The sequence below is a fragment of the Rhinoraja longicauda genome, chromosome 2, assembly GCF_053455715.1.
Source record: "Rhinoraja longicauda isolate Sanriku21f chromosome 2, sRhiLon1.1, whole genome shotgun sequence".
Lineage (NCBI taxonomy): Eukaryota > Metazoa > Chordata > Chondrichthyes > Rajiformes > Arhynchobatidae > Rhinoraja > Rhinoraja longicauda.
Window position 1 is genome coordinate 108,289,270 of NC_135954.1, and position 27,491 is coordinate 108,316,760.

General features: G+C 44.0%; 1 protein-coding gene across 1 annotated transcript in view; it reads right to left on the reverse strand.

The window, feature by feature from the left end:
- Window positions 1-27,491, reverse strand: part of LOC144607224 (zinc finger E-box-binding homeobox 1-like) — a 171,951-nt gene that overhangs the window by 53,807 nt on the left and 90,653 nt on the right. Inside the window, 3 exon segments of the mRNA XM_078423908.1 lie at window positions 856-1,044; window positions 7,956-8,018; window positions 19,882-20,088. Coding sequence (XP_078280034.1) covers window positions 856-1,044; window positions 7,956-8,018; window positions 19,882-20,088 — 459 coding nt within the window.

Sequence of the window (27,491 nt, forward strand, 5' to 3'; positions counted from 1 at the left end):
GGCAAATGTAAAAAATTGTCCCTAGTGTGTGTAGCATAGTGTTAGTGTGCGGGGATCGCTGGGCGGCGCTGACTCGGTGGGCCGAAGGGCCTGTTTCCGCGCTGTATCTCTAAATCTAAAAATCTAAAGCATCATTTTTTATTACAATCAAGAATCCTATGTAGGTATCACAAAATGCTGGAGTAACTCAGCAGGTCAGGCAGCATCTAAGAGAGGGAATGGGTGACGTTTCGGGTCGAGACCCTTCTTCAGACTGAAGAAGGGTCTCGACCCGAAACGTCACCCATTCCCTCTCTCCTAGATGCTGCCTGACCTGCTGAGTTACTCCAGCATTTTGTGATACCTTCGATTTGTACCAGCATCTGCAGTTATTTTCCTAAGAATCCTATGTATATATACAGTGCTCCATATTCATCCAATACAAGTTTTGTGTAAGCCATCTATTGCACCGAACAGAGATGCAAATAAACTGCAACAAACATTAAATGGAAACAGAAAATGATGGAAATTTTCAAAAAGGTCTTTCAGCATCTATGGAAAATGTTAACATTGCAGGTCCAGGTCCCTTCATTAAAACTGACGCGTTACCAGAACTTACAGTTTAAATTTCAGAATTGCAGTTTTTATTTTCGTTTTCAAATCAGGGGATATGGGGAGAGGGCAGGCACGGGTTACTGATTGTGGATGATCAGCCATGATCACAATGAATGGCGGTGCTGGCTCGAAGGGGCCGAATGGCCTCCTCCTTGACCTATTTTCTATGTTTCTATGTTTTCTGGAGCAAAAGTAGTGTTTTTTTGTAAATGGTTTTGAATAGTTAGAAATTACGTGCAATAGCGCCAATACTTAAATTACCATTTTCTTCTTGTCCACTAGCTTCGGGCGTGGCTCTTCTATGTTGTTCCTCTGGTGCTTCTGGGAAGATTACTGCTGTGTCTTTCTGCTGAAGGTATTCCTGCACTTTTGGATCATGGGTCTGCTCATCTTCTGCCATTGAATCGTGAAAGCAGTTCTCGCCATCAGACTCACATCCGTCTTCCTTGGCTATCAATAAATCTGAAGTTATTCGATATCGCAGCTCCAAAAACAAAACACATCACATGCATTGTGTAGGAAGGAACTGCTGACGCTGAGCGACACAAAATGCTGGGATAAATCAGCCGGGCCAGGCGGCATCGCTGAAGGAAAGATATAGGTGATGTTTTGGTTCGAGACCCTTCATCAGTCTGAAGATGTGCCTCCACCCCAAACGTCACTAATAGAACAACGATTATTTAAAAAGTAAGGAATAATGAGCAGGGGTTGATTCCCAACTACAGAGATATGTTTTTCTCCAGAGATGCAGTCTAACCCGCTGAGTTACTCCAGCTTTTTGTGTCTAACATCATGTGCGTTTTTTTTTTTTTGTCGGTGTAACACTATTCGTTATTAGATTTAATTATAATTCATACAAGGCAGATTATGAACTGAGACTGGTTTTACAAACATGTTAAAATGAAATTAACTTCAGAAATTTAAAAAAAAACCTGCTGTTCCAAACCTTGCCCAAGGGGTAGATATTTGATGCATATACTTAAATAATGCTGAGGTGTATTTGGTGAGGGTCCCGTCCTGCAGAAGACACGTTAAATTCACATTTGTGGAAAGATCTCATGGTTCAGAAAGGCAAATTTTGCAGGCAAACACCCAGAGGAAACATTAAGCTTTAATGTAGTTTGAATGCAAAGAACTTTGAGACACAACATTAGAAATGTGTTTTGTTTTCTTCAGGAAGGCCTTCAAGAAGTGCAGGAAGAACTGCAGATGCTGGCTTACACCGAAGATAGACACAAAATGCTGGAGTAACTCGGCGGGACAGGCAGCATCTCCGGAGAGAAGGAACGGGTGACGTTTCGGGTTGGGGTCTGAAGAAACGTCACCCATTCCTTCTCTCCGGAGATGTAGCCTGTCCCACTGAGTTACTCCAGCATTTTGTGTCTATCTTTGGCCTTTGATAAGGTTCTGCATGGTCTGCTGCGCTGGAACGACAGTTAGCTCACAAGGGATCCAGGGGGCGCTGGCTAACTGGATACAGAATTGGTTTCATAGTAGGAAGCAGCAGGTGGTGTTGAAAGGTTGTTTTGTGAACTGAATGGAATTGAAGTCACAGTGAAATTCTTTGCGTGCCTACCCAAGGTATGCAAATAGTCGCCCATTAAGGGCGCTGACAAAGTCACAAAGTCCAGGTCCCCCCTTTGTTCTGCCCCCACGGGGAAGGAGGTGGCTGATCTGGCACTCTGGTGTCAGGACAACAGCCTCCTCTTGAATGTCACAAAAACTAAGGAGCTGATTGTAGACTTTGGAAGGGCTCAACATCCGAGGACGTACACGCCACTGGAGATAAATGGGTCTACTGTGGATAGGGTGAGCAGCATTAAATACCTGGGAGTCCACATCACAGAGGATCTGACATGGACAACACACATTGCCGCACTGGTGAGTAAGGCAAGGCAGCGCCTTTACCACCTCAGACAGTTGAGGAAATTCAGAGTCTCTCTGAGGATCCTTCAGTGCTTCTACTCTGGGGCTGTAGAAAGCATCTTGTCCGGTAACATCACAATCTGGTTTGGGAACAGCTCTGCCCAGGGCAGGAAGGCTCTGCGGAGAGTAGTGCGTTCGGCTAAACGCACCATGGGAACTACACTCGCCCCTCCTGCAGGACCTATACATCAGGAGGTGCAGATCCAGAGCCAGCAACATTATGGGGGACCCCTACCACCCCAGCAACTGACTGTTCCAGCTGCTACGATCAGGCAAACGCCTCCGCTGTCACGCTGTGAAAACGGAGAGGATGAGACAGAGTTTCTTCCCACAGGCCATCAGGACTGTTAACTCTCATATCACCAGGGACTAATTTAATTTACTGTATTAATTTTTTTTTTGTGTTCATTTTTTTTTTTCTATTCTGGCTTGTAGTTTTAGCACAATCCGCAGGAGTTGCCACTTTTATTTCACTGCACATCTTGTATGTATGTGACAAATAAACTTGACTTGACTCCCCCTCTTCACGGCGGTCCCCCCATGCCTGTGACTAGTACTGTGTTTCAGGGATCGGTGCTGGACACATTGTTTAGTTTAGTTTAGTTTATCACCGTCACGTGTACTGAGCTACAATGAAAAGCTTTAGTTTGCGTGCTATCCAGTCAAAGAAAAGACGAAACATGGTTACAATCAAGCCGTCCACAGTGCCTAGATAAAGGATAAAATGTACAACACATAGTTCCAGATAAAGTCCGATGAAAGATAGCTCAAAGGTCTCCAAAGGGGTAGATGGGAGGTCAGGAACACCCTCTATTTGCCCACATTGCAGTTTGTCATCGCCCATTTGAATGAGAATGTACAAGGCAAGATTAGTAAGCTTGCAGAACACATTACCATAGTTGGTATTGTAGAATTACAGCGGGCTCTGGATCAGCTGTGAAAGTGGCCAAGCAATGGCAAACGGAGTTTTATTCAGAGAAGTGTTTACGTGTTGAATTTTGGGAAGTTCAACCAGGGCAGGACCGTCACAGTGAACAGTAGAGCCGTGGGATTGTTGTGGAGCAGAGGGATCGAGGAGTACAAGTGCATAGTTCCTTGAAAGTAGCATTACAGGCTAATAGGGTGGTTAAGGTGTTTGGCATACTGGCCTTCATCAGTCAGGGGATTGAGTTTAGAAGTTGGGACATTATGTTACAGTTGTACAAGACATTTGTGAGACCGTACTTGGAGTATTGTGTTACCGGAATTTAGAAGATTGAGGGGGGATCTTATAGAAACTTACAAAATTCTTAAGGGGTTGGACAGGCTAGATGCAGGAAGATTGTTCCCGATGTTGAGGAAGTCCAGAACAAGGGGTCACAGTTTAAGGATAAGGGGGAAGTCTTTTAGGACCGAGATGAGAAAGTTTTTTTTCACACAAAGAGTGGTGAATCTGTGGAATTATCTGCCACAGAAGCTGTTGGAAATGTGTGCATTTCATCTTAGCTCTGGATATTTATCAGGATAAAGAAAAGTGTACTCGGTAAATTTATTCACTTATTTTCATTGAAATGTTATTTAGACTTTGAAACTCATTTATTCTTGCTTTTCAGGAAAGAAAGAAAATGCAGACGACCTGGGGCCTGAAGCGCAGATGCTCAATGATAGTTGTGCAGGTACAGATTAAGTCTTCATATGGGTACAGATTAAGTCTTTACATGGGACAAATAACCAACCTGATCTGTATGCGGTTGTTAATGACTTTGGACGCAAAAAGCTGGAGTAACTCAGCGGGTCAGACAGCATCTCTGGAGAAAAGGAATAGGTGACGTTTCCAGTCTGATAGTCTGAAAGACTGGATAGACTGGGCTTGTACTCGCTGAAATTTTGAAGACTGAGGGGGGATCTTATTGAAACATATAAAATTCTTAAGGGGTTGGATGCGGGAAGATTGTTCCCGATGTTGGGGAAGTCCAGAACCAGGGGTCACAGATTAAGGATAAGGGGGACGTCTTTTAGGACCGAGATGAGAAAGCATTTCTTCACACAGAGTGGTGAGTCTGTGGAATTCTCTGCCACAGAAGGTAGTTGAGGCCAGTTCATTGGCTATATTTAAGAGGGAGTTAGATGTGGCCCTTGTGGCTAAAGGGATCAGGGGGTATGGAGAGAAGGCAGGTACGGGATACTGAGTTGGATGATCAGCCATGATCATATTGAATGGCGGTGCAGGCTCGAAGGGCCGAATGGCCTACTCCTGCACCTACTTTCTATGTTTCTATGTTCAGTTTTGGTTACCCATGTTAGAGCAAAGATGCCATTAAGCCAAATGTACAGAGAAGATCCACTCCAAAGACGTACAGGTATGTAGGTAAATTGGCTTGATAAATGCAAAAATTGTCCCTAGTATCTGTAAGATCGTGTTAATATGCGGGGATCACTGGTCGGCGCGGACCCGGTGGGCCGTAGGGCCTGTTTCCGCGCTGTATCTATAAACTAAACCAAACTAAGATTTACAAGATGTTGAACTTGAGGGCCTGAGCTACAGGAAGAGGTTCGACAGGCCAAGACTTTGTTCCTTGGAAAACAGGAGGCTGAGGAATAATCTTGTAGCGGTGTGTAAAAGGGGAATAAATAGGGTGAATACACAGTCTAGGGTAGGGGAATCAAGAATTAGTGGACATAGGTTCAATCTGAAAGATTCATGTTCATGTCGTAGGAGTAGAATTAGGCCATTCGGCCCATCAAGTCTACTCCGCCATTCAATCAAGGCTGATCTACCTTTCTCTCTCAACCTCATTCTCCTGCCTTCTCCCCATTACCCTTGACACCCTTACTAATCAAGAATCAGTCACTCTGCCTTAAAAATACCCAATGACATCCTCCACAGATTCGCCACCCTCTGACTCATGAATCTGCTCCTCATCTCCTTTCGAAAGGCACATCCTTTTATTCTGAGGCTGTGCCCTCTTGTCCTAGATTCTCTCATTAGTGGAAACATCCTCTCCACATCCACTCCATCCAGGCCTTTCACTATTCGGTACGTTTCAATGAGGTCCCCCCTCACCCTTCTAAACTCCAGCGAGTACAGGCCCAGTGCCGCCAAACGCTCATCATACATGAACCCATCATCCCCGAGATCGTTCCCGTAAACCTCCTCTGGACCCGCTGACAACGCCAACACATTGCTCCTCAGACATGGGTCCCAAGGTGAAATGTTTGATCGGAACTTGAAGGGCAACATTTTCACACAGGCGTACGGAATGAGCTGCCAGAAGTAGTGACAGTTGAGACAGAAACAATAACAACATTTAAAAGGCATTTGGACGGGTACATGGATAGGGTAGTATAAGAAAATAACTGCAGATGCTGGCACAAATCGAAGGTATTTATTCACAAAATGCTGGAGTAACTCAGCAGGTCAGGCAGCATCTCAGGAGAGAAGGAATGGGTGACGTTTCGGGCCGAGACCCTTCTTCAGACTGATGTCAGGGGGGCGGGACAAAGGAAGGATATAGGCGGAGACAGGAAGATAGAGGGAGAACTGGGAAAGTGGAGGGGAAGAGAGGGACAGAGGAACTATCTAAAGTTGGAGAATTCGATGTTCATACCACTGGGCTGCAAGCTGCCCAGGCGAAATATGAGGTGCTGTTCCACCAATTTCTGTTGGGCCTCACTATGGCACTGGAGGAGGCCCATGACAGAAAGGTCAGATTGGGAATGGGAGGGGGAGTTGAAGTGCTCAGCCACCGGGAGATCAGTTTGGCCAACGCGGACCGAGCGCAGGTGTTGAGGGAAGCGATCGTAAAGGGAATGTTTAGAGGGACAATGGGGCGTTCGCAGATCAATGGCACGAGCTTAGATAGGGCGGGCGGCACGGTAGCGCAGCGGTAGAGTTGCTGCTTTACAGCGAATGCAGCGCCGGAGACTCAGGTTCGATCCTGACTACGGGTGCTGCACTGTAAGGAGTTTGTACGTTCTCCCCGTGACCTGCGTGGGTTTTCTCCGAGATCTTCGGTTTCCTCCCACACTCCAAAGACGTACAGGTATGTAGGTTAATTGGCTGGGTAAATGTAAAAATTGTCCCTAGTGGGTGTAGGATAGTGTTAATGTACGGGGATCGCTGGGCGGCACGGACTTGGAGGGCCGAAAAGGCCTGTTTCCGGCTGTATATATATGATATGATATGATATGGTATCTTGGTCGGTATGGATGAGAAGGCCGAAGGGCCTGTTTCCTTGCTGTACGACTATGAAGCAGTTGACTTATTTATTCCAATAATAGTTTTATAATTGCAGCAAAAGCAGCAAATATACTGAAGAGTTCGTTACCGTCACCCACATACTTATGTCAATAATTCTTTCCCTTTTTCCATCATTTTCTTTTCTGTGACATTAAATTCTGAACCACAGGCAACATCATTCACTCGGTCCGCCTGGACCTACCTGATCTCCCGGTTGCCAAACACTTTAATTCCTCTTCCCATTCCCACACTGACCTTTTTGTCCTGGGCCTCCTCCATTGTCACAGTGAGGAAAATGCAAATCAGAGGAACAGCACCTCATATTTCGCTTGGGTAGCTTACAACCCAGCGGTATGAATATTGACCTCCAACTTCAAGTAACCCCTGCATCCCCTCTCTCTCCATCCCTCCCCCACCCAAGTCGTACCAGCTTCAAAGCCATCTTGTTGAGTCTCATTGTCTGCAACTCGTTCTTATCTAGCCCACAGCTGACAATGGCCTGTTTCCTTTATCATTGTTACTTTTTTGCACATCTTTCATTCATTTGTTCTGTGTCTCTCCACATCACCGTCTATATCTCTCATTCCCCTTTCCCCTGACTCTCAGTCTGAACATAGAAACATAGAAAATAGGTGCAAGAGGAGGCCATTCGGCCCTTCGAGCCTGCACCGCCATTCAATATGATCATGGCTGATCATCCAGCTCAGTAACCTGTACCTGCCTTCTCTCCATACCCCCTGATCCCTTTAGCCACAAGGGCCACATTTAACTCCCTCTTAAATATAGCCAATGAACTGGCCTCAACTACCTTCTGTGGCAGAGAATTCCACAGACTCACCACTCTGTGTGAAGAAATGCTTTCTCATCTCGGTCCTAAAAGACGTCCCCCTTATCCTTAATCTGTGACCCCTGGTTCTGGACTTCCCCAACATCGGGAACAATCTTCCCGCATCCAACCCCTTAAGAATTTTATATGTTTCAATAAGATCCCCCCTCAGTCTTCAAAATTTCAGCGAGTACAAGCCCAGTCTATCCAGTCTTTCAGACTATCAGACTGGAAACGTCACCTATTCCTTTTCTCCAGAGATGCTGTCTGACCCGCTGAGTTACTCCAGCTTTTTGCGTCCAAAGTCATTAACAACCGCATACAGATCAGGTTGGTTATTTGTCCCATGTAAAGACTTAATCTGTACCCATATGAAGACTTAATCTGTACCTGCACAACTATCATTGAGCATCTGCGCTTCAGGCCCCAGGTCGTCTGCATTTTCTTTCTTTCCTGAAAAGCAAGAATAAATGAGTTTCAAAGTCTAAATAACATTTCAATGAAAATAAGTGAATAAATTTACCGAGTACACTTTTCTTTATCCTGATAAATATCCAGAGCTAAGATGAAATGCACACATTTCCAACAGCTTCTTGGGTACTGTGCCAAAGCCTGGCATATTTCATCTGTTCAGCCCCTTTGCTTACACCTTTATTGCACTGTTACGGAAAGAATACTAAATTGCGTCAGGTCTGAAGATCAGAACATTTGCATTCTTCCTTGTGATCGCAACCAAGTCGCAAGGTTACACTCAATTCGGTTGGAACAACAAAGCACAAATATGACAATGAACCACATCGTGCACTTATAGTGCCAAACCTTCAAACTCGCTCGTACTTAAAGCTGGCCCCCAGGTAAGATCACCTGTCAGATAAAAGGAATGGGGGACGTTTCGGGTCAAGACCCTTCTTCAGCCTGAAGAAGGGTCTCGACCCGAAAGGTCATCTATCCTTTTCTCCAGAGATGCTGTCTGTCCCGCTGAGTTACGCCAGCTTTTTGTGTCTATCTTCAATTTAAACCAGCATCTGCAGTTCAATAGACAATAGACAATAGATGCAGGAGGAGGCCATTCGGCCCTTCGAGCCAGCACCGCCATTCAATGTGATCATGGCTGATCATTCTCAATCAGTACCCCGTTCCTGCCTTCTCCCCATACCCCCTGACTCCGCTATCCTTAAGAGCTCTATCCAGCTCTCTCTTGAATGCATTCAGAGAATTGGCCTCCACTGCTTTCTGAGGCAGAGAATTCCACAGATTCACAACTCTCTGACTGAAAAAGTTTCTCCTCATCTCAGTTCTAAATGGCCTACCCCTTACTCTTAAACTGTGGCCCCTTGTTCTGGACTCCCCCAACATTGGGAACATGTTTCCTGCCTCTAACGTGCCCAACCCCTTGATAATCCTTCCTGTACAATCATCTACCGGCAGGTTAGCACCCAGTGAGCGGTGAAACCCTGCAAATGTGGCTGATGCACTCTGACTCGAACACAGCTTTGTAAGCCGGCAAATGTTTGCGAGTGATTCTGATATTCCAGGATTCAAAAACAATCACATACTAACACATACAAAAAAGGATTGAAAAATTACAATAAAAACAAAATATGCAAAAAAAAATTAAAACTGAAATCAAAGGCAAATTCAATGCTCGCACTCACTGAATGCTCGCGATGTTTCCACTGGTGGGAGAGTCTAGGACCAGAGGTTGTAGCTCAGAATGAAAGGGCGCTCTATTAGGAAGGAGGTGAGGAGGAACTTCTTTAGTCAGAGGTTAGTTTATCTGTGGAACTCATTGCCACAGAGGGCTGTGGAGGCCAAGTCAGTGGATATTTTTAAGGCAGAGATAGACAAATTCTTGATTAGAACGGGTGTCAAGGGTTATGAGGAGAAGGCAGGAAAATGGGATTAGGAGGCAGAGATCAGCCATGATTGAATGGTGGAGTGGACTCGATGGGCCGAATGACCTAATTCTACTCCTATAACTTGTGAACTGTTAAAACTTTTAAAAATATATCTCGTGCTTACCCTTCTGTCCACAGCAGTTTTTTTTCCCACTGGAATGAATGGGGCCAGAGCACTTTCATAAGTGCTGAAAAAATATAGAGAAATGTACACTTCTCAGTGGACTCCAGGAGAAAACATAGAAAATAGGTGCAGGAGGAGGCCATTCGGCTGGTCGAGCCAGCATCACCATTCAATATGATCATGGCTGATCATCCAAAATCAGTACCCCATTCATTCTTTCTCCCCATATCGCTTGATTCTGTTAGCCCTAAGAGCTAAACCTAACTCTCGAAAACATCCAGTGAATTGGCCTCCACTGCCTTCTGTGGCAGATAATTCCACAGATTCAAAACTCTGGCTGAAAAAGTTTTTTCTCATCTCAGTCTTAAATGGCCTACCCCTTAAGGGCCTGTCCGACTTAGGTGATTTTTTAGGCGACTGTCAAAATCGTAGCATAAAGTGTAAGAAAATAACTGCAGATGCTGGTACAAATCGAAGATATTTATTCACAAAATGCTGGAGTAACTCAGTGGGTCAGGCAGCATCTCAGGAGAGAAGGAATGGGTGACGTTTCGGGTCGAGACCCTTCTTCAGATTGATGTCAGGGGGGCGGGACAAAGGAAGGATATAGGTGGAGACAGGAAGATAGAAGGAGAACTGGGAAGGGGGAGGGGAAGAGAGGGACAGAGGAACTATCTAAAGTTGGAGAAGTCAATGTTCATACCGCTGGGCTGCAGGCTGCCCAAGCGAAATATGAGGTGCTGTTCCTCCAATTTCCAGTGGGCCTCACTATGGCACTGGAGGAGGCCCATGACAGAAAGGTCAGACTGGGAGTGGGAGGGGGAGTTGAAGTGCTCAGCCACCGGGAGATCAGGTTGGTTAAGGCGGACTGAGCGAAGGTGTTGTGCGAAACGATCGCCGAGCCTGCATTTGGTTTCGGTGATGTAAAGAAAGTCGTAGCAGATCGCTGAAAAAATTAACCCTACGACAATGTCCACGACAATGCCCGCGCCATGCTAAGACAACCTACCGGTGACGGCAAGCTGACGACAACCGGCGACTCAGTCTTCGCTACCTAGGACGTCCACTATGACAGGGACCACAGCAAGCAAGACAACCAACGAAAACCTGCACTTATGTGGAGGTGTCACAAGCACAACTCACACGTGAACAAACCGACAGCAAATTTCTGGGTATATTTTGCATTCGTGTGAAGTCCAGTGAAATTTCTAGGTATATTTTGCATTCGTGTGAAGTGTCCGTTTAAAAAAAAAAAGATTTGGGCAAGCAGTTATCCATCTTTCATAGGAATATCTTGTTTTTGAATAAAGTTGATTTTGGTGATTTAAAAAAAAAATAGGTTTGGAATTTATTGAATTTCTAAGAACTTTATCATGACATGTCATTCAAAGATTCTAGTCGCATTCATTTTGACCATTAAAATCAAACGCTGACACACGTGCTGTGCTATGAGAACACTTTTCATTCATTTCATTCAATGAGGCAAACACATACACAGGCATTTCACTACGTTTATTAAAGGCCAAAGCTCACACAAAGACAGACACTACTAAAAAGATAAACTGAGTTTTACTGCTATGCTGTTTGTAGGGGGTATGCACACCTGACCATAAGGACAGCAAGGTCCGGCCAGACCATTTCACAAGTCACTGTCCTTTATGGTCAGGTGTGCATACCCCCTACAAACAGCATAGCCGTAAAACTCAGTTTATCTTTGTGTTAGTAGTGTCTATCTACATGTGAGCTTTGGCACTTTAATAAACGTAGTGAATTGCCTGTGTATGTGTTTGCCTCATTGTTCTAAATAAATGAATGAAATGTGTTCTCGTAGCGCAGCGCGTGTGTCAGTGTTTGATTTTAATGGTCAAAATGAATGCGATTAGAATCTTTGAATGACACGTTATGATAAAGTGCTTAGAAATTCAATAAATTCCAACACCTATTTTTTTTTAAATCACCAAAATCAACTTTATTCAAAAACACTATATTACTATGAAAGATGGGAAAACTGCATGCATCGCGGACTCCGCCCACAATCCACACCTGGCTGTTGCAGCTACTTTTCAGTGGACGGGTTTAAACCACAAGTGTCATGCTCGGAGGCGCCATTGACGTGTGAAATGGTCTGGCCGGACCTTGCTGTCCTTATGATCAGGTGTGCGTACCCCCTACAAACAGCATAGCCGTAAAACTCAGTTTATCTTTGTGTTAGTAGTGTCTATCTACATGTGAGCTTTGGCCTTTAATAAACGTAGTGAAATGCCTGTGTATGTGTTTGCCTCATTGATCTAAATAAATAAATGAAATATATTCTCATAGCGTGTGTCAGCGTTTGATTTTAATGGTCAAAATGAATGCGACTAGAATCTTTGAATGAGATGTCATGATAAAGTACTTAGAAATTCAGTAAATTCCGACACCTATTTTTTTTTAAATCACCAAAATCAACTTTATTCACAAACTCTTTGAATGAGATGTCATGATAAAGTACAGGCGACAACCTAGCAAACCTGGGGACAGCAGGCGACAGCGCCCGCAATAAGCTACGATACCTGCCGACAAGCCAGCTGTCGCCGAGAAATTTCATACCGGATGATTTCTCAGCGACGTGCCGAGATCCACTACGATTCTTTGAAGACTCCTCACGATCATGCCCGTGACACCCCGGCGAACTGTCGGCGACAGCCTAGTCACTGGCAGTCGCCTTAAAATCGCCTAAGTGAGACAAGCCCTTTATTCTTAAATTGTGACCCCTGGTTCTGGACTCCCCCAACATGGAGAACATTTTTCTTGCATCTAGCCTGTCGAATCCCTTAAGAATGTTGTCTGTTTTTTTAAGATCCCCTCTCATCCTTCTAAATTCCAGTGAATACAAGCCCAGTTGACCCATTCTTTCACCGTATGTCAGTCCCGCCATCCCGTGAATTAACCTGGTGAACCTACACTGCACTCCCTCAATCGCAAGAACGTATTACAAAATGCTGGAGCAACTCAGCAAATCACATCAATTGCAAGAATATCGTTCTTCAAATTAGGAGACCAAAACTGCACACAATACTCCAGGTGCGGTCTCGCCAGGGCCCCGCACGACTGCAGTAGGACCTCCTTGCTTCAGGGAGGGAGGAGTTCAGGGAATGGCATTTCAGAACTTGTCCTGAATAAGTGGGTAAAACCTGGCAGCTGAGCACGGAATTGGCAGCTTTCAAACGTTTCTGCCCCCACTGAGCTGACACAGAATCTCACAGTATACTCCCACACCTCTTAAGGTTCACCATATGTGAATGTGGAACATTGTAATTTTTTGATTACTCGAATGTACTTGAGCACTTCAAGGTTTGAAAACACCTTTACGCATTCACATCGCAGTGCTAATGGACAAGGCCATTCATTACAAAGTGTTGAGATCCAGTTTGAGCAGCTTAAGACAGAAAGACAAGAACTTATCTTAACTATTTCAAAAATAACAAATCAAATCTGGTGTACGGTTCGGTGCGGCACGGTCGCACCGCGGTAGAGCTATTGCCTTAGAGCGCCAGTGAGCCGGGTTTGATGCTGACGATGGGTGCTTGGCTGTACGGAGTTTGTACATTCTCCCCAGACATGTGTGGGTTTTCTCTGAGATCTTTGGTTTTCTTCCACACTCCAAAGACTTTGGAGACTAAAGACAATAGACAATAGGTGCAGGAGGAGGCCATTCGGCCCTTCGAGCCAGCACCGCCATTCAATGTGATCATGGCTGATCATTCTCAATCAGTACCCCGTTCCTGCCTTCTCCCCATACCCCCTGACTCCGCTATCCTTAAGAGCTCTATCTAGCTCTCTCTTGAAAGCATTCAGAGAATTGGCCTCCGCTGCCTTCTGAGGCAGAGAATTCCACAGATTTACAACTCTCTGACTGAAAAAGTTTTTCCTCATCTCAGTTCTAAATGGCCTACCCCTTATTCTTAAACTGTGGCCCCTTGTTCTGGACTCCCCCAACATTGGGAACATGTTTCCTGCCTCTAACGTGTCCAACCCCTTAATAATCTAAAGACGTATTTGGCTCCGTATAAAATATTAAAATTATTCCTAGTGTTAGTGTGCGGGGGATCGCAGGTCGGCGCGGACTCGGTGGGCTGAAGGGCCTGTTTCCGCGCTGTATCTCTGAACTGAACTAAATGTCTCTAGATTACTACTGTTAAACCTTCCTAGATGTAAAACGGTCTTTTGCTTCTCTGCTGCACTATCCTCACTATAAACAGAGATCTGAAGCAAATACAGCAAACGGTAACTGAAGTGAAAGAATGGGGAGATATGTATGGAGATATTTTGTAATCTTCATTTCATTAGTCCATGAAGACAAAAGACCCAACCTAAAAGCACACTTACAATCTAAAACCATTTCACTCTGGTTGCTTCCACCTTTTACATCGGTAAAATGAAAACATGAAAGTCAGCAACCAAGTTTGTTGATCTGTCATTTTCTGGAATAACTTGAATAACGTTTATTCAAGTTATTCCAGAAAACGGTCCTTGTGATTCCAGAAAACAGTCCTATTCCAGAAAACGGTCCATTTTATCCAATGTTGCCATAAGAAATAAAAACAGTAGTCGGACTTGAGGATTCCTTGCCTTCATAAAGACCACGGACAATCATTTAACTCAGCACCTTTTTCCACCACTTTCCCCATACCTTAAGATTCTCTTAATGCCCAGAAATCTATCAATTATTGTTGTGTTCATTCTCGGGTAGATAATTACGAAGGTTCACCACACTTTAGTTTAGTTTTAGTTTAGTTTCGAGATACAACGCAGAAGCAGGCCCTTCGGCCCACCGAGTCCGCACCGACCAGCGATCCCACACACACTAACACTTCCCGACACACACTAGGGTCAATCTTACATTTACACCTAGTCAATTAACCTACAAACCTGTACATCTTTGGAGTGTGGGAGGAAACTGAAGATCTGGGAGGGAATCCACGCGGTCACGAGGAGAACGTACAAACTCCGTGCAGACAGCACCCGTAGTCGGGATCGAACCCGGGTCTCTGGTGCTGTAAAGCAACAATTTTACCGCAGTGCCACCGTGGCGGATCGTTGCTGTACTCTCTCTATGGAAAGCACCCTGTACTGTACACAATATTCCAAGAGCAGTCTCACCAAGGCCGACAAGAATCACAATTCTGAAAATCCAACCGTAATGGAGGCCAATTCTCCGAATGCATTCAAGAGAGAGATAGATAGAGCTCTTAAGGATAGCGGAGTCAGGGGGTATGGGGAGAAGGCAGGAACGGGGTACTGATTGAGAATGATCAGCCATGATCACATTGAATGGTGGTGCTGGCTCGAAGGGCTGAATGGCCTACTCCTGCACCGATTGTCTATTGTCTAATGAAGGCTAACATATTTACCCTGCTTGTTACCTGTGGCATTTACATGTGGCCTTCAGTGACTTGTACACAGCTTGCTTTAAACATCAGCACTATCCAAGCATTGAACACTTAACAAAAACTCTTTTACTGTTATCATATTTTTCATGGCTTGGTACAATTCAGAGGCTTTCATTAGAGATTAGTTCAACAAGAAGGCTATTATGATTGTGAAACAGCTACATCGGCAATTTTACTGGTGCCACTGTTTATATTCAGATTTATTAAAAGTTCAACTTTTCAAACTGCATTGATGGCCTTTAAATATCCATTCTCTTAAATTTCAAAGCAAGCCTTTCAACTACCAGTTCAATATAACGAAAGCATTTTCAACTGCATCCAAGTTCATTATAAAATGAATAGAAATGTATATAGTTACCATCATTAGAACAAATAAATCAAAAAAATCAAATCAAAATAATTGTGATTACTTTTGACATACTTATCAAAAATTTCAGAACAACTTGAATATGCTATTTTGTGCTTATACATTTGCAACGTGGATAAATTCCAATGTTGAAAGATATTTCTTGAAATGCCAAAATTACTCGGAATTTTTCAAGTCCCGGCAGTGGGAACATTTGCTGGGCCAACATAGCTGAAATGCAAGTACTTTTTGAGCCTCCCACAACGTTTCCACACAAATTGTTAAAAATAATACTTATTTCTTGTTGCTGTATAAACTTTATCCGTGCCAGGCAGCTTCAAGGATCACTCGACTTATGTTACAGGAAGAAAGAGGTACCCACCATGGAAGCATACATAAAAAAATATCGTATATTAATTTAAATCTAAATTATGAATAGATTAATATAAGGCAGTGGTAATGTTTAAGACAAAGTCACTTTAAGTCAAGTTTAGCAAATATGGTGCATGCTGAACCAAGCTCAGTGTGGTCAAAAAGGCTTTTGGCACTTTGGCCTTCATCAGAGTATTGAGTATAGAAGTTGGGAGGTCATGTTGCAGTTGCACAAGACGTTGGTGAAGCCGCACTTAGAATATTGTGTTCAGTTCTGGGCACCATGTTACGGGAAGGATGTTGTCAAGCTGGAAAAGGTACAGAGAAGATTTACGAGAATGTTGCCAGGACTAGAGGGTGTGAGCTATAGGGAGAGGTTGAGTAGGCTGGCACTCTATTCCTTGGCTTGAAGGAGGTTAAGGTGTGATCTTACAGAGATGTATAAAATCATGAGAGGAATAGATCGGGTAGATGCACAGGGTCATAGAAACATAGAAACATAGAAAATAGGTGCAGGAGTAGGCCATTCGGCCCTTCGAGCCTGCACCGCAATTCAATATGATCATGGCTGATCATCCAGCTCAGTAACCTGTACCTGCCTTCTCTCCATACCCCCTGATCCCTTTAGCCACAAGGGCCACATCTAACTCCCTCTTAAATATAGCCAATGAACTGGCCTCAACTACCTTCTGTGGCAGAGAATTCCACAGACTCACCACTCTCTGTGTGAAGAAATGTTTTCTCATCTCAGTCCTAGAAGACTTCCCCCTTATCCTTAAGCTGTGACCCTGGTTCTGGACTTCCCCAACATCGGGAACAATCTTCCCGCATCTAGCCTCTCCAACCCCTTAAGAATTTTATATGTTTCAATAAGATCCCCCCTCAGTCTTCTAAATTCCAGCGAGTATAAGCCTAGTCTATCCAGTCTTTCTTCATATGAAAGTCCTGCCATCCCAGGGATCAATCTGGTGAACCTTCTCTGTACTCCCTCTAAGGCTAGAATGTCTTTCCTCAGATTAGGAGACCAAAACTGTACACAATACTCTCACCAAGGCCCTGTACAACTGCAGCAGAACCTCCCTGCTCCTATACTCAAATCCTCTTGCTATGAATGCTAACATACCATTCGCTTTCTTCACTGCCTGCTGCACCTGCACGCTTGCTTTCAATGACTGGTCATTGTCTTTTGCCCAGAGTAGGTGAATCGAGGACCATAGGACACAAGTTTAAAGTGAAAGAGAAAGATTTAATAGGAATCTGAGGGGTACCTTTTTCCACACAAAGGGTGGTGGGCGTATGGAACAAGCTGTCAGAGGAGGTAGTTGAGGCAGGGACTATCCCAACATTTAAGAAATAATTAGGCAGGTTTGGAGGGATATGGGCCAAACACAGACTAGTGTAGCTGGGCCCGTTTCCACACTGTGTCACTCTATGACGCATGCCTAACACATTTGAGTCCAACGTGGCTGCATTACCAACCGTACCACAAACTTTAAAGAAATAATTATTTTTGCTTGAGGAAATACATGCATTTAAAAGCTCACAATGTGAGCTGCACCTTGATAGTCAATTGAATACTTTTACAAAAAAGTGTAACGACAGAGATTTCCTTCATGTTTCTCCAATCTTAAGACCTCTTCCCAAAAATGTTGTCATGGTATAACCATTTTCCATCCCAAAAGCAGTGTTTACTGGACCACACAGAGTCTAGGCCAAATCTTTGCTGGCCAACACTGCAGTAGGATTCTGCACATCTTTCTATCCATCCAGTGCACACATTCTAATCTTAAACTGCATGGCCAATAATGAGTTCAAGCTGTATTCTTTATACCAACTCATACAAAAAGAAGGTGAAATAATTTAGGCTTAAATTTATGAAAATATACAAAATCCAGCTGAAAATGAGGGCGGCACATAAAAAACCTGGAGTTAATTTGTGTGACATTTAGGCAATTTTGTCAATTATAAGATGGATGCTGGTGTGTAGAACAAAAAATTCTGTTACAAATTGACTGCATGCTTTACAGCATGCAGGTGTGTAGAACAAAATATTCTGTTACAAATTGACTCCAAAGACATACAGGTATGTAGGTTAATTGGCTGGGTAAATGTTAAAAAAAAATTGTCCCTAGTGGGTGTAGGATAGTGTTAATGTACGGGGATCGCTGGGGGGCACGGACTTGGTGGGCTGAAAAGGCCTGTTTCCGGCTATATATATATGATATATGATATGACTGCATGAAGGAAGAAGACTATCCAGTAACAAGAGTTTTGGGAAATGTTCTAAAGAGTGGAGAACATGATGGAAATCTTAATTGTTACACTTTTTAACCAAAAGACAGCCTGCTACATTCAAAGCAATTTCATGATAAACCTTCACAGCGAATCCCTCACCATTTCCTCAACACTCCTCCACACATTTACATCATATTTCTGCTGTACAATCCCTGCTTTAATTTTGGAGGATCAGGGTAATATCGAGGACTGCTGGACATATACCAGGAAATGCTAATGCTCCCAGAAGTCCACCAACTTGTAGATTCAGGGACAGTTTCTTCCCAGCTGTTATCAGGCAATTGAACCAACCTACCACAACCAGAGAACAATACTGAACTACTATCTACCTCATGGTGACCCTCAGACTATCCTTGCACTAAACGCTATTCCCTTATCATGTATCTATTTATATATGGCTCGATTGTAATCATGTATTGTTTTTCCACTGACCAGATAGCACGCAACAAAAGCTTTTCACTGCACCTTGGAACACATAGACAATAGGTGCAGGAGGAGGCCATTCGGCCCTTCGAGCCAGCACCGCCATTCAATGTGATCATGGCTGATCATTCTCAATCAGTACCCCGTTCCTGCCTTCTCCCCATACCCCCTGACTCCGCTATCCTTAAGAGCTCTATCCAGCTCTCTCTTGAATGCATTCAGAGAATTGGCCTCCACTGCCTTCTGAGGCAGAGAATTCCACAGATTCACAACTCTCTGAGTGAAAATGTTTTTCCTCATCTCAGTTCTAAATGGCCTCTCCCTTATTCTTAAACTGTGGCCCCTTGTTCTGGACTCCCCCAACATTGGGAACATGTTTCCTGCCTCTAACGTGTCCAACCCCTTAATAATCTTATACGTTTCGATAAGATCTCCTCTCATCCTTCTAAATTCCAGTGTATACAAGCCTAGTCGCTCCAGTCTTTCAACATATGATAGTCCCGCCATTCCGGGAATTAACCTAGTAAACCTACGCTGCACGCCCTCAATAGCAAGGCATTTGATAGCAAGGCCTCAATAACATGGCAATAAACTAAGCTGAACTGAACAAGGTGGAAGTCCTGAAAGGCTGCTGGCATGCAAGAGGATTCTGGTGACATCTCCAATGCCAGCTTAAACAGCGACCATGAAAATTCAGTTGAGTACGACCCTCGGCACCAGTGACCACAATGCCCGAGAGGGTATCGCATCGATTCTACATGCTGTTTCAGTTTTAGAGATACAGCATGGAAACAGGCCCTTCGGCCCACTGAATTCACATCAACCAGCGATCCCCACAAAACAACACTATCCTACACATGCTAGGGACAATGTTACACTTATACCGGGCCGATTAACCTACAAATCTGTATGTCTTTGGAGTGTGGGGGGAAACCGAAGATCTCGGAGAAAACCCACGCAGGTCACGGTGAGAATGTACAAACTCCGTACAGACAGCAACCGTGATCGGGATCGAACCCGGGTCTCCGGTGCTGCACGCGCTGTAAGGCAGCAACTCTACCGCTGCGCCACCGTGCCGCCCTTACCTGTCCTTGTAAGTTTGCAGATCATCTAGTGCAGGTGCTCCCCGGCTTACCACGCTTCGACTTGCGATATTTCGACTTTGCGATGGTGCAAATGGCAGCCGCTCGCTCCCGGCCACGTGATCACGTGCATTAAATGCATTTCGACTTACAATATTTGCGATGGGTTTCACGGAACGGAACCCCATCGTAAGCTGAGGAGCACCTGTGTATGATTTTTTAATGTCAGCATCAATCTCTCAATCCAGATGAGATAGCTGGAATCCAAAATACCGTAACCATCAAACTTCATTAAAAAAAAAAAAATGCTATTTATTCGAAGTACTGATATTAAAACTACTCACCCTCTTCGTTTCTCCAATCAGCGCTCTCATTTTCTTCATCCGAGTCTTCTTTCCTCGGCAACACTGAACACTTTGTTGGCAAGTCATCCTCTAGTGCATTTGCATCGCACTCACCAGCATCAGTTACACTCTCATCCTCCACGATATGCAATTTATCCTCATCATCCGTGTCTGAACTTGCTTCAACGACATTATTATAGTTGGTAACTGCAAAACAAACAAACAAAAATATTGTTCTCCACTTTTAACCTGTGATACATGCCTAAGTATACTCGTAGTGGTCCTCATCCCGTGCTTTAACACCCCTGAAGGAACGGTGGAGGCACGGTGGCGCAGCGGTAGAGTTGCTACCTTACAGCAAATGCAGTGCCGGAGACTCAGGTTCGATCCTGACTATGGGCGCCGTCTGTACGGAGTTTGTACGTTCTCCCCTTGTGACCTGCGTGGGTTTTCTCCGAGATCTTCGGTTTCCTCCCACACTCCAAAGATGTACAGGTCTGTAGGTTAATTGGCTGTGCAAATGTAAAAATGGTCCCTAGTGGGTGTAGGATAGTGTTAATGTGCGGGAATCGTTGGGCAGTGCGGACTCGGTGGGCCGAAGGGCCTGTTTCCGCGCTGTATCTCTAAATCTAAATCTACATCTAAAAAAGAACATTTTTAATATCCAGACAATCTTTTGAAACACCACGACACATATAAGTGATAGGAGCAGAATTTGGTCCATTCGTCCCATCGAGTCTAGTCCGCCATGGCTGATCTATCTCTCCCGCCTAACCGCATTCTCCTGCCTTCTCCCCATAACCATTGACACCCGTTCTAATCAAGAATCTATCTATCTCTGCCTTAAAAATATCCACTGACTTGGCCTCCACAGCCTTCTGTGGCATTGAATTCCACAGATTCACCACTCTCTGACTAAAGAAATTCCTCCTTATTTCCTTCTTAAAGGAAGGTCCTTTAATTCTGAGGCTGTGACATCTAGTCCTAGACTCTCCCACTAGTGGAAACATCCTCTCCACATACACGCTATTCAAGCCTTTCACTATTCGGTAAGTTTCAATGAGATCCCCCCCCCTCATCCTTCTAAACTCCAGTGAGTACAGGCCCAGTGCCGTCAAACGTTCATCGTCAATGGGCCACCCGTTCCTGGGATCATTCTTGTAAACCTCCTCTGGATCCATCTCGAGAGCCAGTGCATCCTTCCTCAGATATGGGGCCTCAAAATTGCTCACAATACTCCAAATGCGTATTGGTAAGGACAGAGTGTGACAAAGTAGAATTAGCATAGTTAGGTACTTGATGGTCAACACAGATACAGTACGATGAAGGAATGTGTAGGAAGGAACTGCAGATGCTGGTTTAAACCGAAGATAGACGCAAAATGCTGGAGTAACTCAACGGGACAGGCAGCATCTCTGGAGAGAAGGAGTGGGTGACTGTCCCGTTTAGTTACTCCAGCATTTTGTGAGTATCTTCAGTAAGCTGAAGGGCCTGTTTCAACGAGCTACGACTATAATTCTAAAAACAGAAAATGACTCCAATGCTCAATAAGTCAAGCAGCATCTGTGTGGAGAGAAACAGAGTTGACATTTCAGAACAATAATCCTTTGTCAGAATCGTTGAAGCGTTTCTTTGTAATGGAAAGTCCGAGTTAATACTGAAAGTGAATTCAATTTTAATATGAAAGATAATCAGGCTGCACTCCTAAATATCCATTTTATTCAAGAAGGGCATTGCAGGAATTTTGAAGTATTACATTTTTGTTTATGGTAGGGAAGAGATCATTCTAATCTGGCTGTGCTCACAAACTGAGATTCTTTAATTTAAAAAAAATGTTGCCAAAATTTTGATTTGGAATTGTAAGAAACAGAAAGACAATGTACAGTTAAATCAAAAAGCAATTTACTTTTCATACATGTAGAGAGATATACTACATGCCTTGAAATGACTAATGCCAAAATACATAACTACTCGTTGAAGCTCTGCATAGAAATAACACCACAAGTCATTATAAATACACTTCATCGTCAGGAAGGGCGGCACGGTGGCGCAGCGGTAGAGTTGCTGCCTTATAGCGAATGCAGCGCCGGAGACTCAGGTTCGATCCTGACTACGGGCGCCGTCTGTACGGAGTTTGTACGTTCTCCCCGTGACCTGCGTGGGTTTTCTCCGAGATCTTCGGTTTCCTCCCACACTCCAAAGACGTACAGGTATGTAGGTTAATTGACTGGGTAAATGTAAAAATTGTCCCTAGTGTGTGTAGGATAGTGTTAATGTGCGGGGCGGGCGGGGCGGCGTGGACTCGGTGGGCCGAAGGGCCTGTTTCTGCGCTGTATCTCTAAATCTAAACAAAAATCTAAGAAGCAAATGCACCAAAAGGAAAGTTGATAAGAGATACTTGCATTAATGGGCCTGATCCTCTGATGATTGAATAGAAAGAAAGATGAGGGGGGAACCTCATTGAAACTTAACGAATAGTGAAAAGCTTGGATGGAGTGGATATGGGGAGGATGTTTCCACTAGTGGGAGAGTCTAGGACCAGAGGTCATAACCTCAGAATTAAAGGACGTTCCTTTCGGATGGAGATGAGGAGGAATTTCTTAAGTTAGAGGGTGGTGAATCTGTGGAATTCTTTGCCACAGAAGGCTATGGAGGCCAGGTCAATGGATATTTTTAAGGTAGAGATAGATTCTTGATTAGTTTGGGTGTCAGGGGTTATGGGGAGAAGGCAGGAGAATGGGGTGAGGAGGGAAAGATAGTTCAGCCATGATTGAATGGCGGAGTAGACTTGATGAGCCGAATGGGCTGATTCTGCACCTATCACTTATGACCTTATGATGATTGTATGGCACTGGGCGATGTGTCTCGACAACATACACCCTGGCAAAATCTCCCAACTGGCACTAAATCCTCTGCAGATTAGCGGAGCCCTGCATGGTACTGGGGTTCCAATGTTTTGGCCCCACTTACAATTTTATTGTTGTGCACTGGAATTAAAGAAAAGGGCCGGTGATAAACAGATAGGCAGGAGCTAGAGATCAGCAAGACTGAGGAGTATTGACTAGAGTATTGAGTACAAAAGTTGGAAGGTCATGTTGCTGTTGTATAAGATTCTTTGCCACATTGTGGAGTATTGTGCTCAGTTTTGGGCACCATGTTATAGGAAAGATGTGGTCAAGCTCGAAAGGGTACAGGGAAGATTTACGAGGATGTTGCTAGGACTCGAGGGCCTAAGCTATATGGAGAGGTTGAGCAGGCTAGAACTTCCTTGGAGCGCAGGAGGATGAGGGATGATCTCATGTGTCGGAAGAGAACTGCAGAAGCAAAGATAGACACAAAAAGCTGGAGTAACTCAGTGGGTCAGACAGCATCTCTGGAGAAAAGGAATAGGTGACTTTTTGGGTTGATACCCTTCTTTAGACTGAGAGTCAGGGGAAAGGCTGATCTTATAGTTGTATAAAAAATGGTGAGAGGAATAAGATCATGTAAAGGCACAGAGACCCTTGCCCAGTGTAGGGGAATCAACGTCCAGAGGACACAGCTTTAAGATGAAGGGGGAAAGATTTAATAGGGGTAACTATTTTACACAAAGGGTGGTGGGTGCATGGAAAGAGCTGCAAAGGGGGTAGGTGAGGTAGGGACTATCATAATGTTTAAGAGATTTACATAGATACACAGATATGATATGTTTAGAGGGATATGGGACCAAACACTGGCCAGTGTAGATGGGAAATGTTGGTCGGCGTGGGAAAGTTGGGCCAAAGGGCATGTTTACACGCTGTCTGACTCTATGACTCTGAGGAGAATGCAAGACTTGCTCCTCCGGGAACTAGATTAAAGTTGTGCAGTAGGTTGACCTTTCTACTGAGATGAGTAAAACAGCTTTTTACACACTAAAACCATAAAGCTTTAATTAATCACTTTTTTCTGCAGATTAATTAATTTATGCAAGGATTCAGAAGGCAAAGATGAACTAATCCGTATGTTACAAGATGGTCAGAAGTGGTGTCCATCCACCACTTGCCAAGTCATGAGGTGTCGCTGAATCACAGAGCTCTCTCAAACAGTTCAGCAGCATAATCCAATTGTTGCCTAAATGGACAGGACAAGTTGGGAGTCGGGTAGATGTCTGCAGGTGTGTAATTGTGGCCATTCCAATTGGGAAAGGCCTTAAGTACCAAGGCTGCAACTGCTTACAGACCATTGGAAAACATGGCCTTTGAGTTGGAGCAAGACAAATTTTGAAAATTATTCGGTTCATAAGCTGCAATTTCAGGACAATTGAATAAGAATAATGGGGTAGGCCATTTAGAACGGAGATGAGGAAAAACTTTTTCAGTCAGAGAGTTGTGAATCTGTGGAATCTGTGGAGGCCAATTCTGTGAATGCATTCAAGAGAGAGCTAGATAGCGGAGTCAGGGGGTATGGGGAGAAGGCAGGAACGGGGTACTGATTGAGAATGATCAGCCATTATCACATTGAATGGCGGTGCTGGCTCGAAGGGCCGAATGGCCTCCTCCTGCACCTATTGTCTATTGTCTAATTGAATAAAATGGAATTACTACCAAAATGCAGATGAAGGGTCTAGTACAGGGAGTAAAATGTTGTAAATATTTCCTCGCTCTATTAATGCAATCAAATATTTTAAAAATGGATGGGTGAAGATGAGAAAGCAAGTATCAACTTTACTGAAGATTCAAAATGAAGCATGGAAGCTCTGAAGAAAGCATGTTTGAGTAGAGTTACGTGTGGAGTCATCGTGATGGTGGATTTACTGAAAAAACAACACATTAATTTAAAAGGCAGCACCCAATTGAACCAGAATCTGAACTTCAATGGTTAACCTACAATTTTCCGTGCCAATAATACAGAATCGCCATGGCGATGCATAAATCAAGTTCTTTAATAAGTATAATGGGCTGAACAGAGGTAGATTCAGCCCACATTTAACAAAGGTCAAACGTGCTCAAGAAGTATCTGACATGGCATAATAAACTCAGATGACACACGTCCACCGGCCCTACTTAGTAATTTACTGCCTTTTGCAAAACTGGATGTCTATCACTAATCAAAAGTATTAAATTCCTGCACATAATAACATAATTTTGTTCAAATTAATGTGCTTCATGTTTTTAATTATTTCAAGTAATTCATTTACATTTTCCCTCTCAATCTCCTGCAGGGAATCCCATTTTAAACAAATAGAAATCACCAATTTAGTATGGTTTAGTTTAGTTTAGAGATACAGTGCAGGAAACAGGCCCTTTGGCCCACCGGGTCCGTACCGACCAATGATCCCCGCATATTAACACAACACTAGGGACAATTTACACTCAAATCAAGCCAACTAACCTACAAACCTGCACTTCTTTGGAGTGTGTGAGGAAACCGAAGATCCCGGAGAAAACCCATGCAGGTCACGGGGAGAGTGTTCAAACTCTGTACAGTACAGCGCCTGTAGTCGGGATCGAACCCGGGTGTCCGGCGCTGTAAGCCAACAACTCGACCACTGTGCCACCCTTAAACCTACGTTCTACATGAGATCTAACTAGATTGGATCTGCCAGTATAAATCTGAAGCATCTCATCAAGAGAGGATTCCGCCATTCTTCAGAGCAGAGTAATAGAACCAGCAATGCAAAATCAAAGATCCACTGGCCCTTATCATTCCACATCATAGATCTACAACAGGTGTGTGCATATCCAGCTCCATTTGGAACATTCAGAAATATTTGGTAATATGAATGATTTCCTTGTTAATGGGAGTTTTTTGTTATTGGACCATGTTAAATGTCATCAACTCGTGAAACACACAAAATATGGGCATTATTAGATTTTAAATAAACTTTTGCTAGGCAGTGATTCATACATTTTCTCCATTTATTGACCTAGAAATGTCATCACGCACGCATGCACCCTGCTTCGAAGCTACCTGAGGGTGGTGAATGTTTCCTCGAGTAAAACGTGATAAAAAAGCTTTACTAGCCCCAACTGCGCCATTCTGTAAATTCAACCTGGCACTTCCCATTGCAAATTGAGTTTAGAATGCTGTTGGAAGAAATCAGTCCATGTTCATCCAAATAGTTTTTGCTGCTTTCATTCCCACTCAGTCAGGTTTTCATGGAACGGCGTGCACTCCAGCTGCACAAACTAAAGGGGTTTCTGAGCAGCACCCATTGCGAATCCAAATAGACCGTCTCCTTCAAACTTATTTATTTACTGACTTTGTTTTAAGCCCTTCATAACCCCCCCCAAATTAATATCCCCCAATGCACTTTGCACAGTCACTAAAATAGCCCCTCGCACAATGATTAACACCCTGCCTGACTTGTGCTCCCGACCCAGTAGTGCACACAACATCCTCGATCAAAGACCCCCCTATTCACTTGAACACCCTCTCTAACGCCAGCCCCCACTACCACCTCTGATTGCCAACCCTTGTCCTGATTTCCCCCTTCCACCCTTTTCCCAGTCCTCTCTCCCATGGATCCCACCAGACCAAAGCCCTGACAGTTTTATCTGAGTAGGGAGGAACTGCAAATTAGTTTAGTTTATAGAGACACAGCGCGGAAACAGGCCCTTTCGGCCCACCCCGACCAGTGATCCCCGCATATCAACACCATCCTATACCCACTACGGACAATTTTTCCATTTACCAAGCCAAATAACCTACATACTTGTACATCTTTGGAGTGTGGGAGGAAACCGAAGATCTCGGAGAAAACCCACGCAGGTCACGGGGAGAACGTACAAACTCCGTACAGACGGCGCCTGTAGTAAGGCAGCAACTCTACCGCTGCACCACCAGTACCCACGGTGGCACTGTTTACACCAAAGTTAGATACAAAATGCTGGAGTAACTCAGCGGGACAGGCAGCATCTCTGGATGGAAGAAATGGGTGACGTTTCGGGTCCAGACCCTTCTTCAGACTGTGTGAAAACGTCACCCATTCCTTCCACCCAGACATGCTGCCTGTACTGCTGAGTTACTCCAGCATTTTGTGTCTATCTTCAGTTTTATCTGAAATCCTTTGTGCTCTCTGCATTGCTGTAACACACAAAGGGAGGAACTTTTCAAAGTTAAGGCTGACTCAGTAGTGCCTGATGCACTGGGCACTTCTGTATTCCCAAGCAGCAGGCCACAACTAAAATGGATGCCCCCTGTTGCACGCCAAACAATTAACAACATTGAAGGCACCGAGGGGATTCTAGACAAGTATAATTAAGAACATGAATAGTGAAAGCTTAACGCATCAAACCAAAACACACATTAACTAAAAGCTTGCATTGTAATATGCATAGTATAAATAAACTTACTCATACATCATTTCCAGATATCCCTCAAGTATTTACAATATCCTGTACCTATCTTGATTTAATTTTGCAATCAGCCAGCAGTTTACTAATTCATGTGTAAGTGTTGATTCTTTTCATTTTACAACACAATCTTTCCCTTCAAATGACAAGTATTTGTTTCTAATTGATGCAGAACAAAAGGTAATATTGATTTGGTTTAAGACATATCAAAGCTGTTTAGTTGCCAGAGTAATGCAGTAGTCAATTAGTGGTTAATTAATTACTTTGCTCTCACACATTGAACAGAATCTTTTA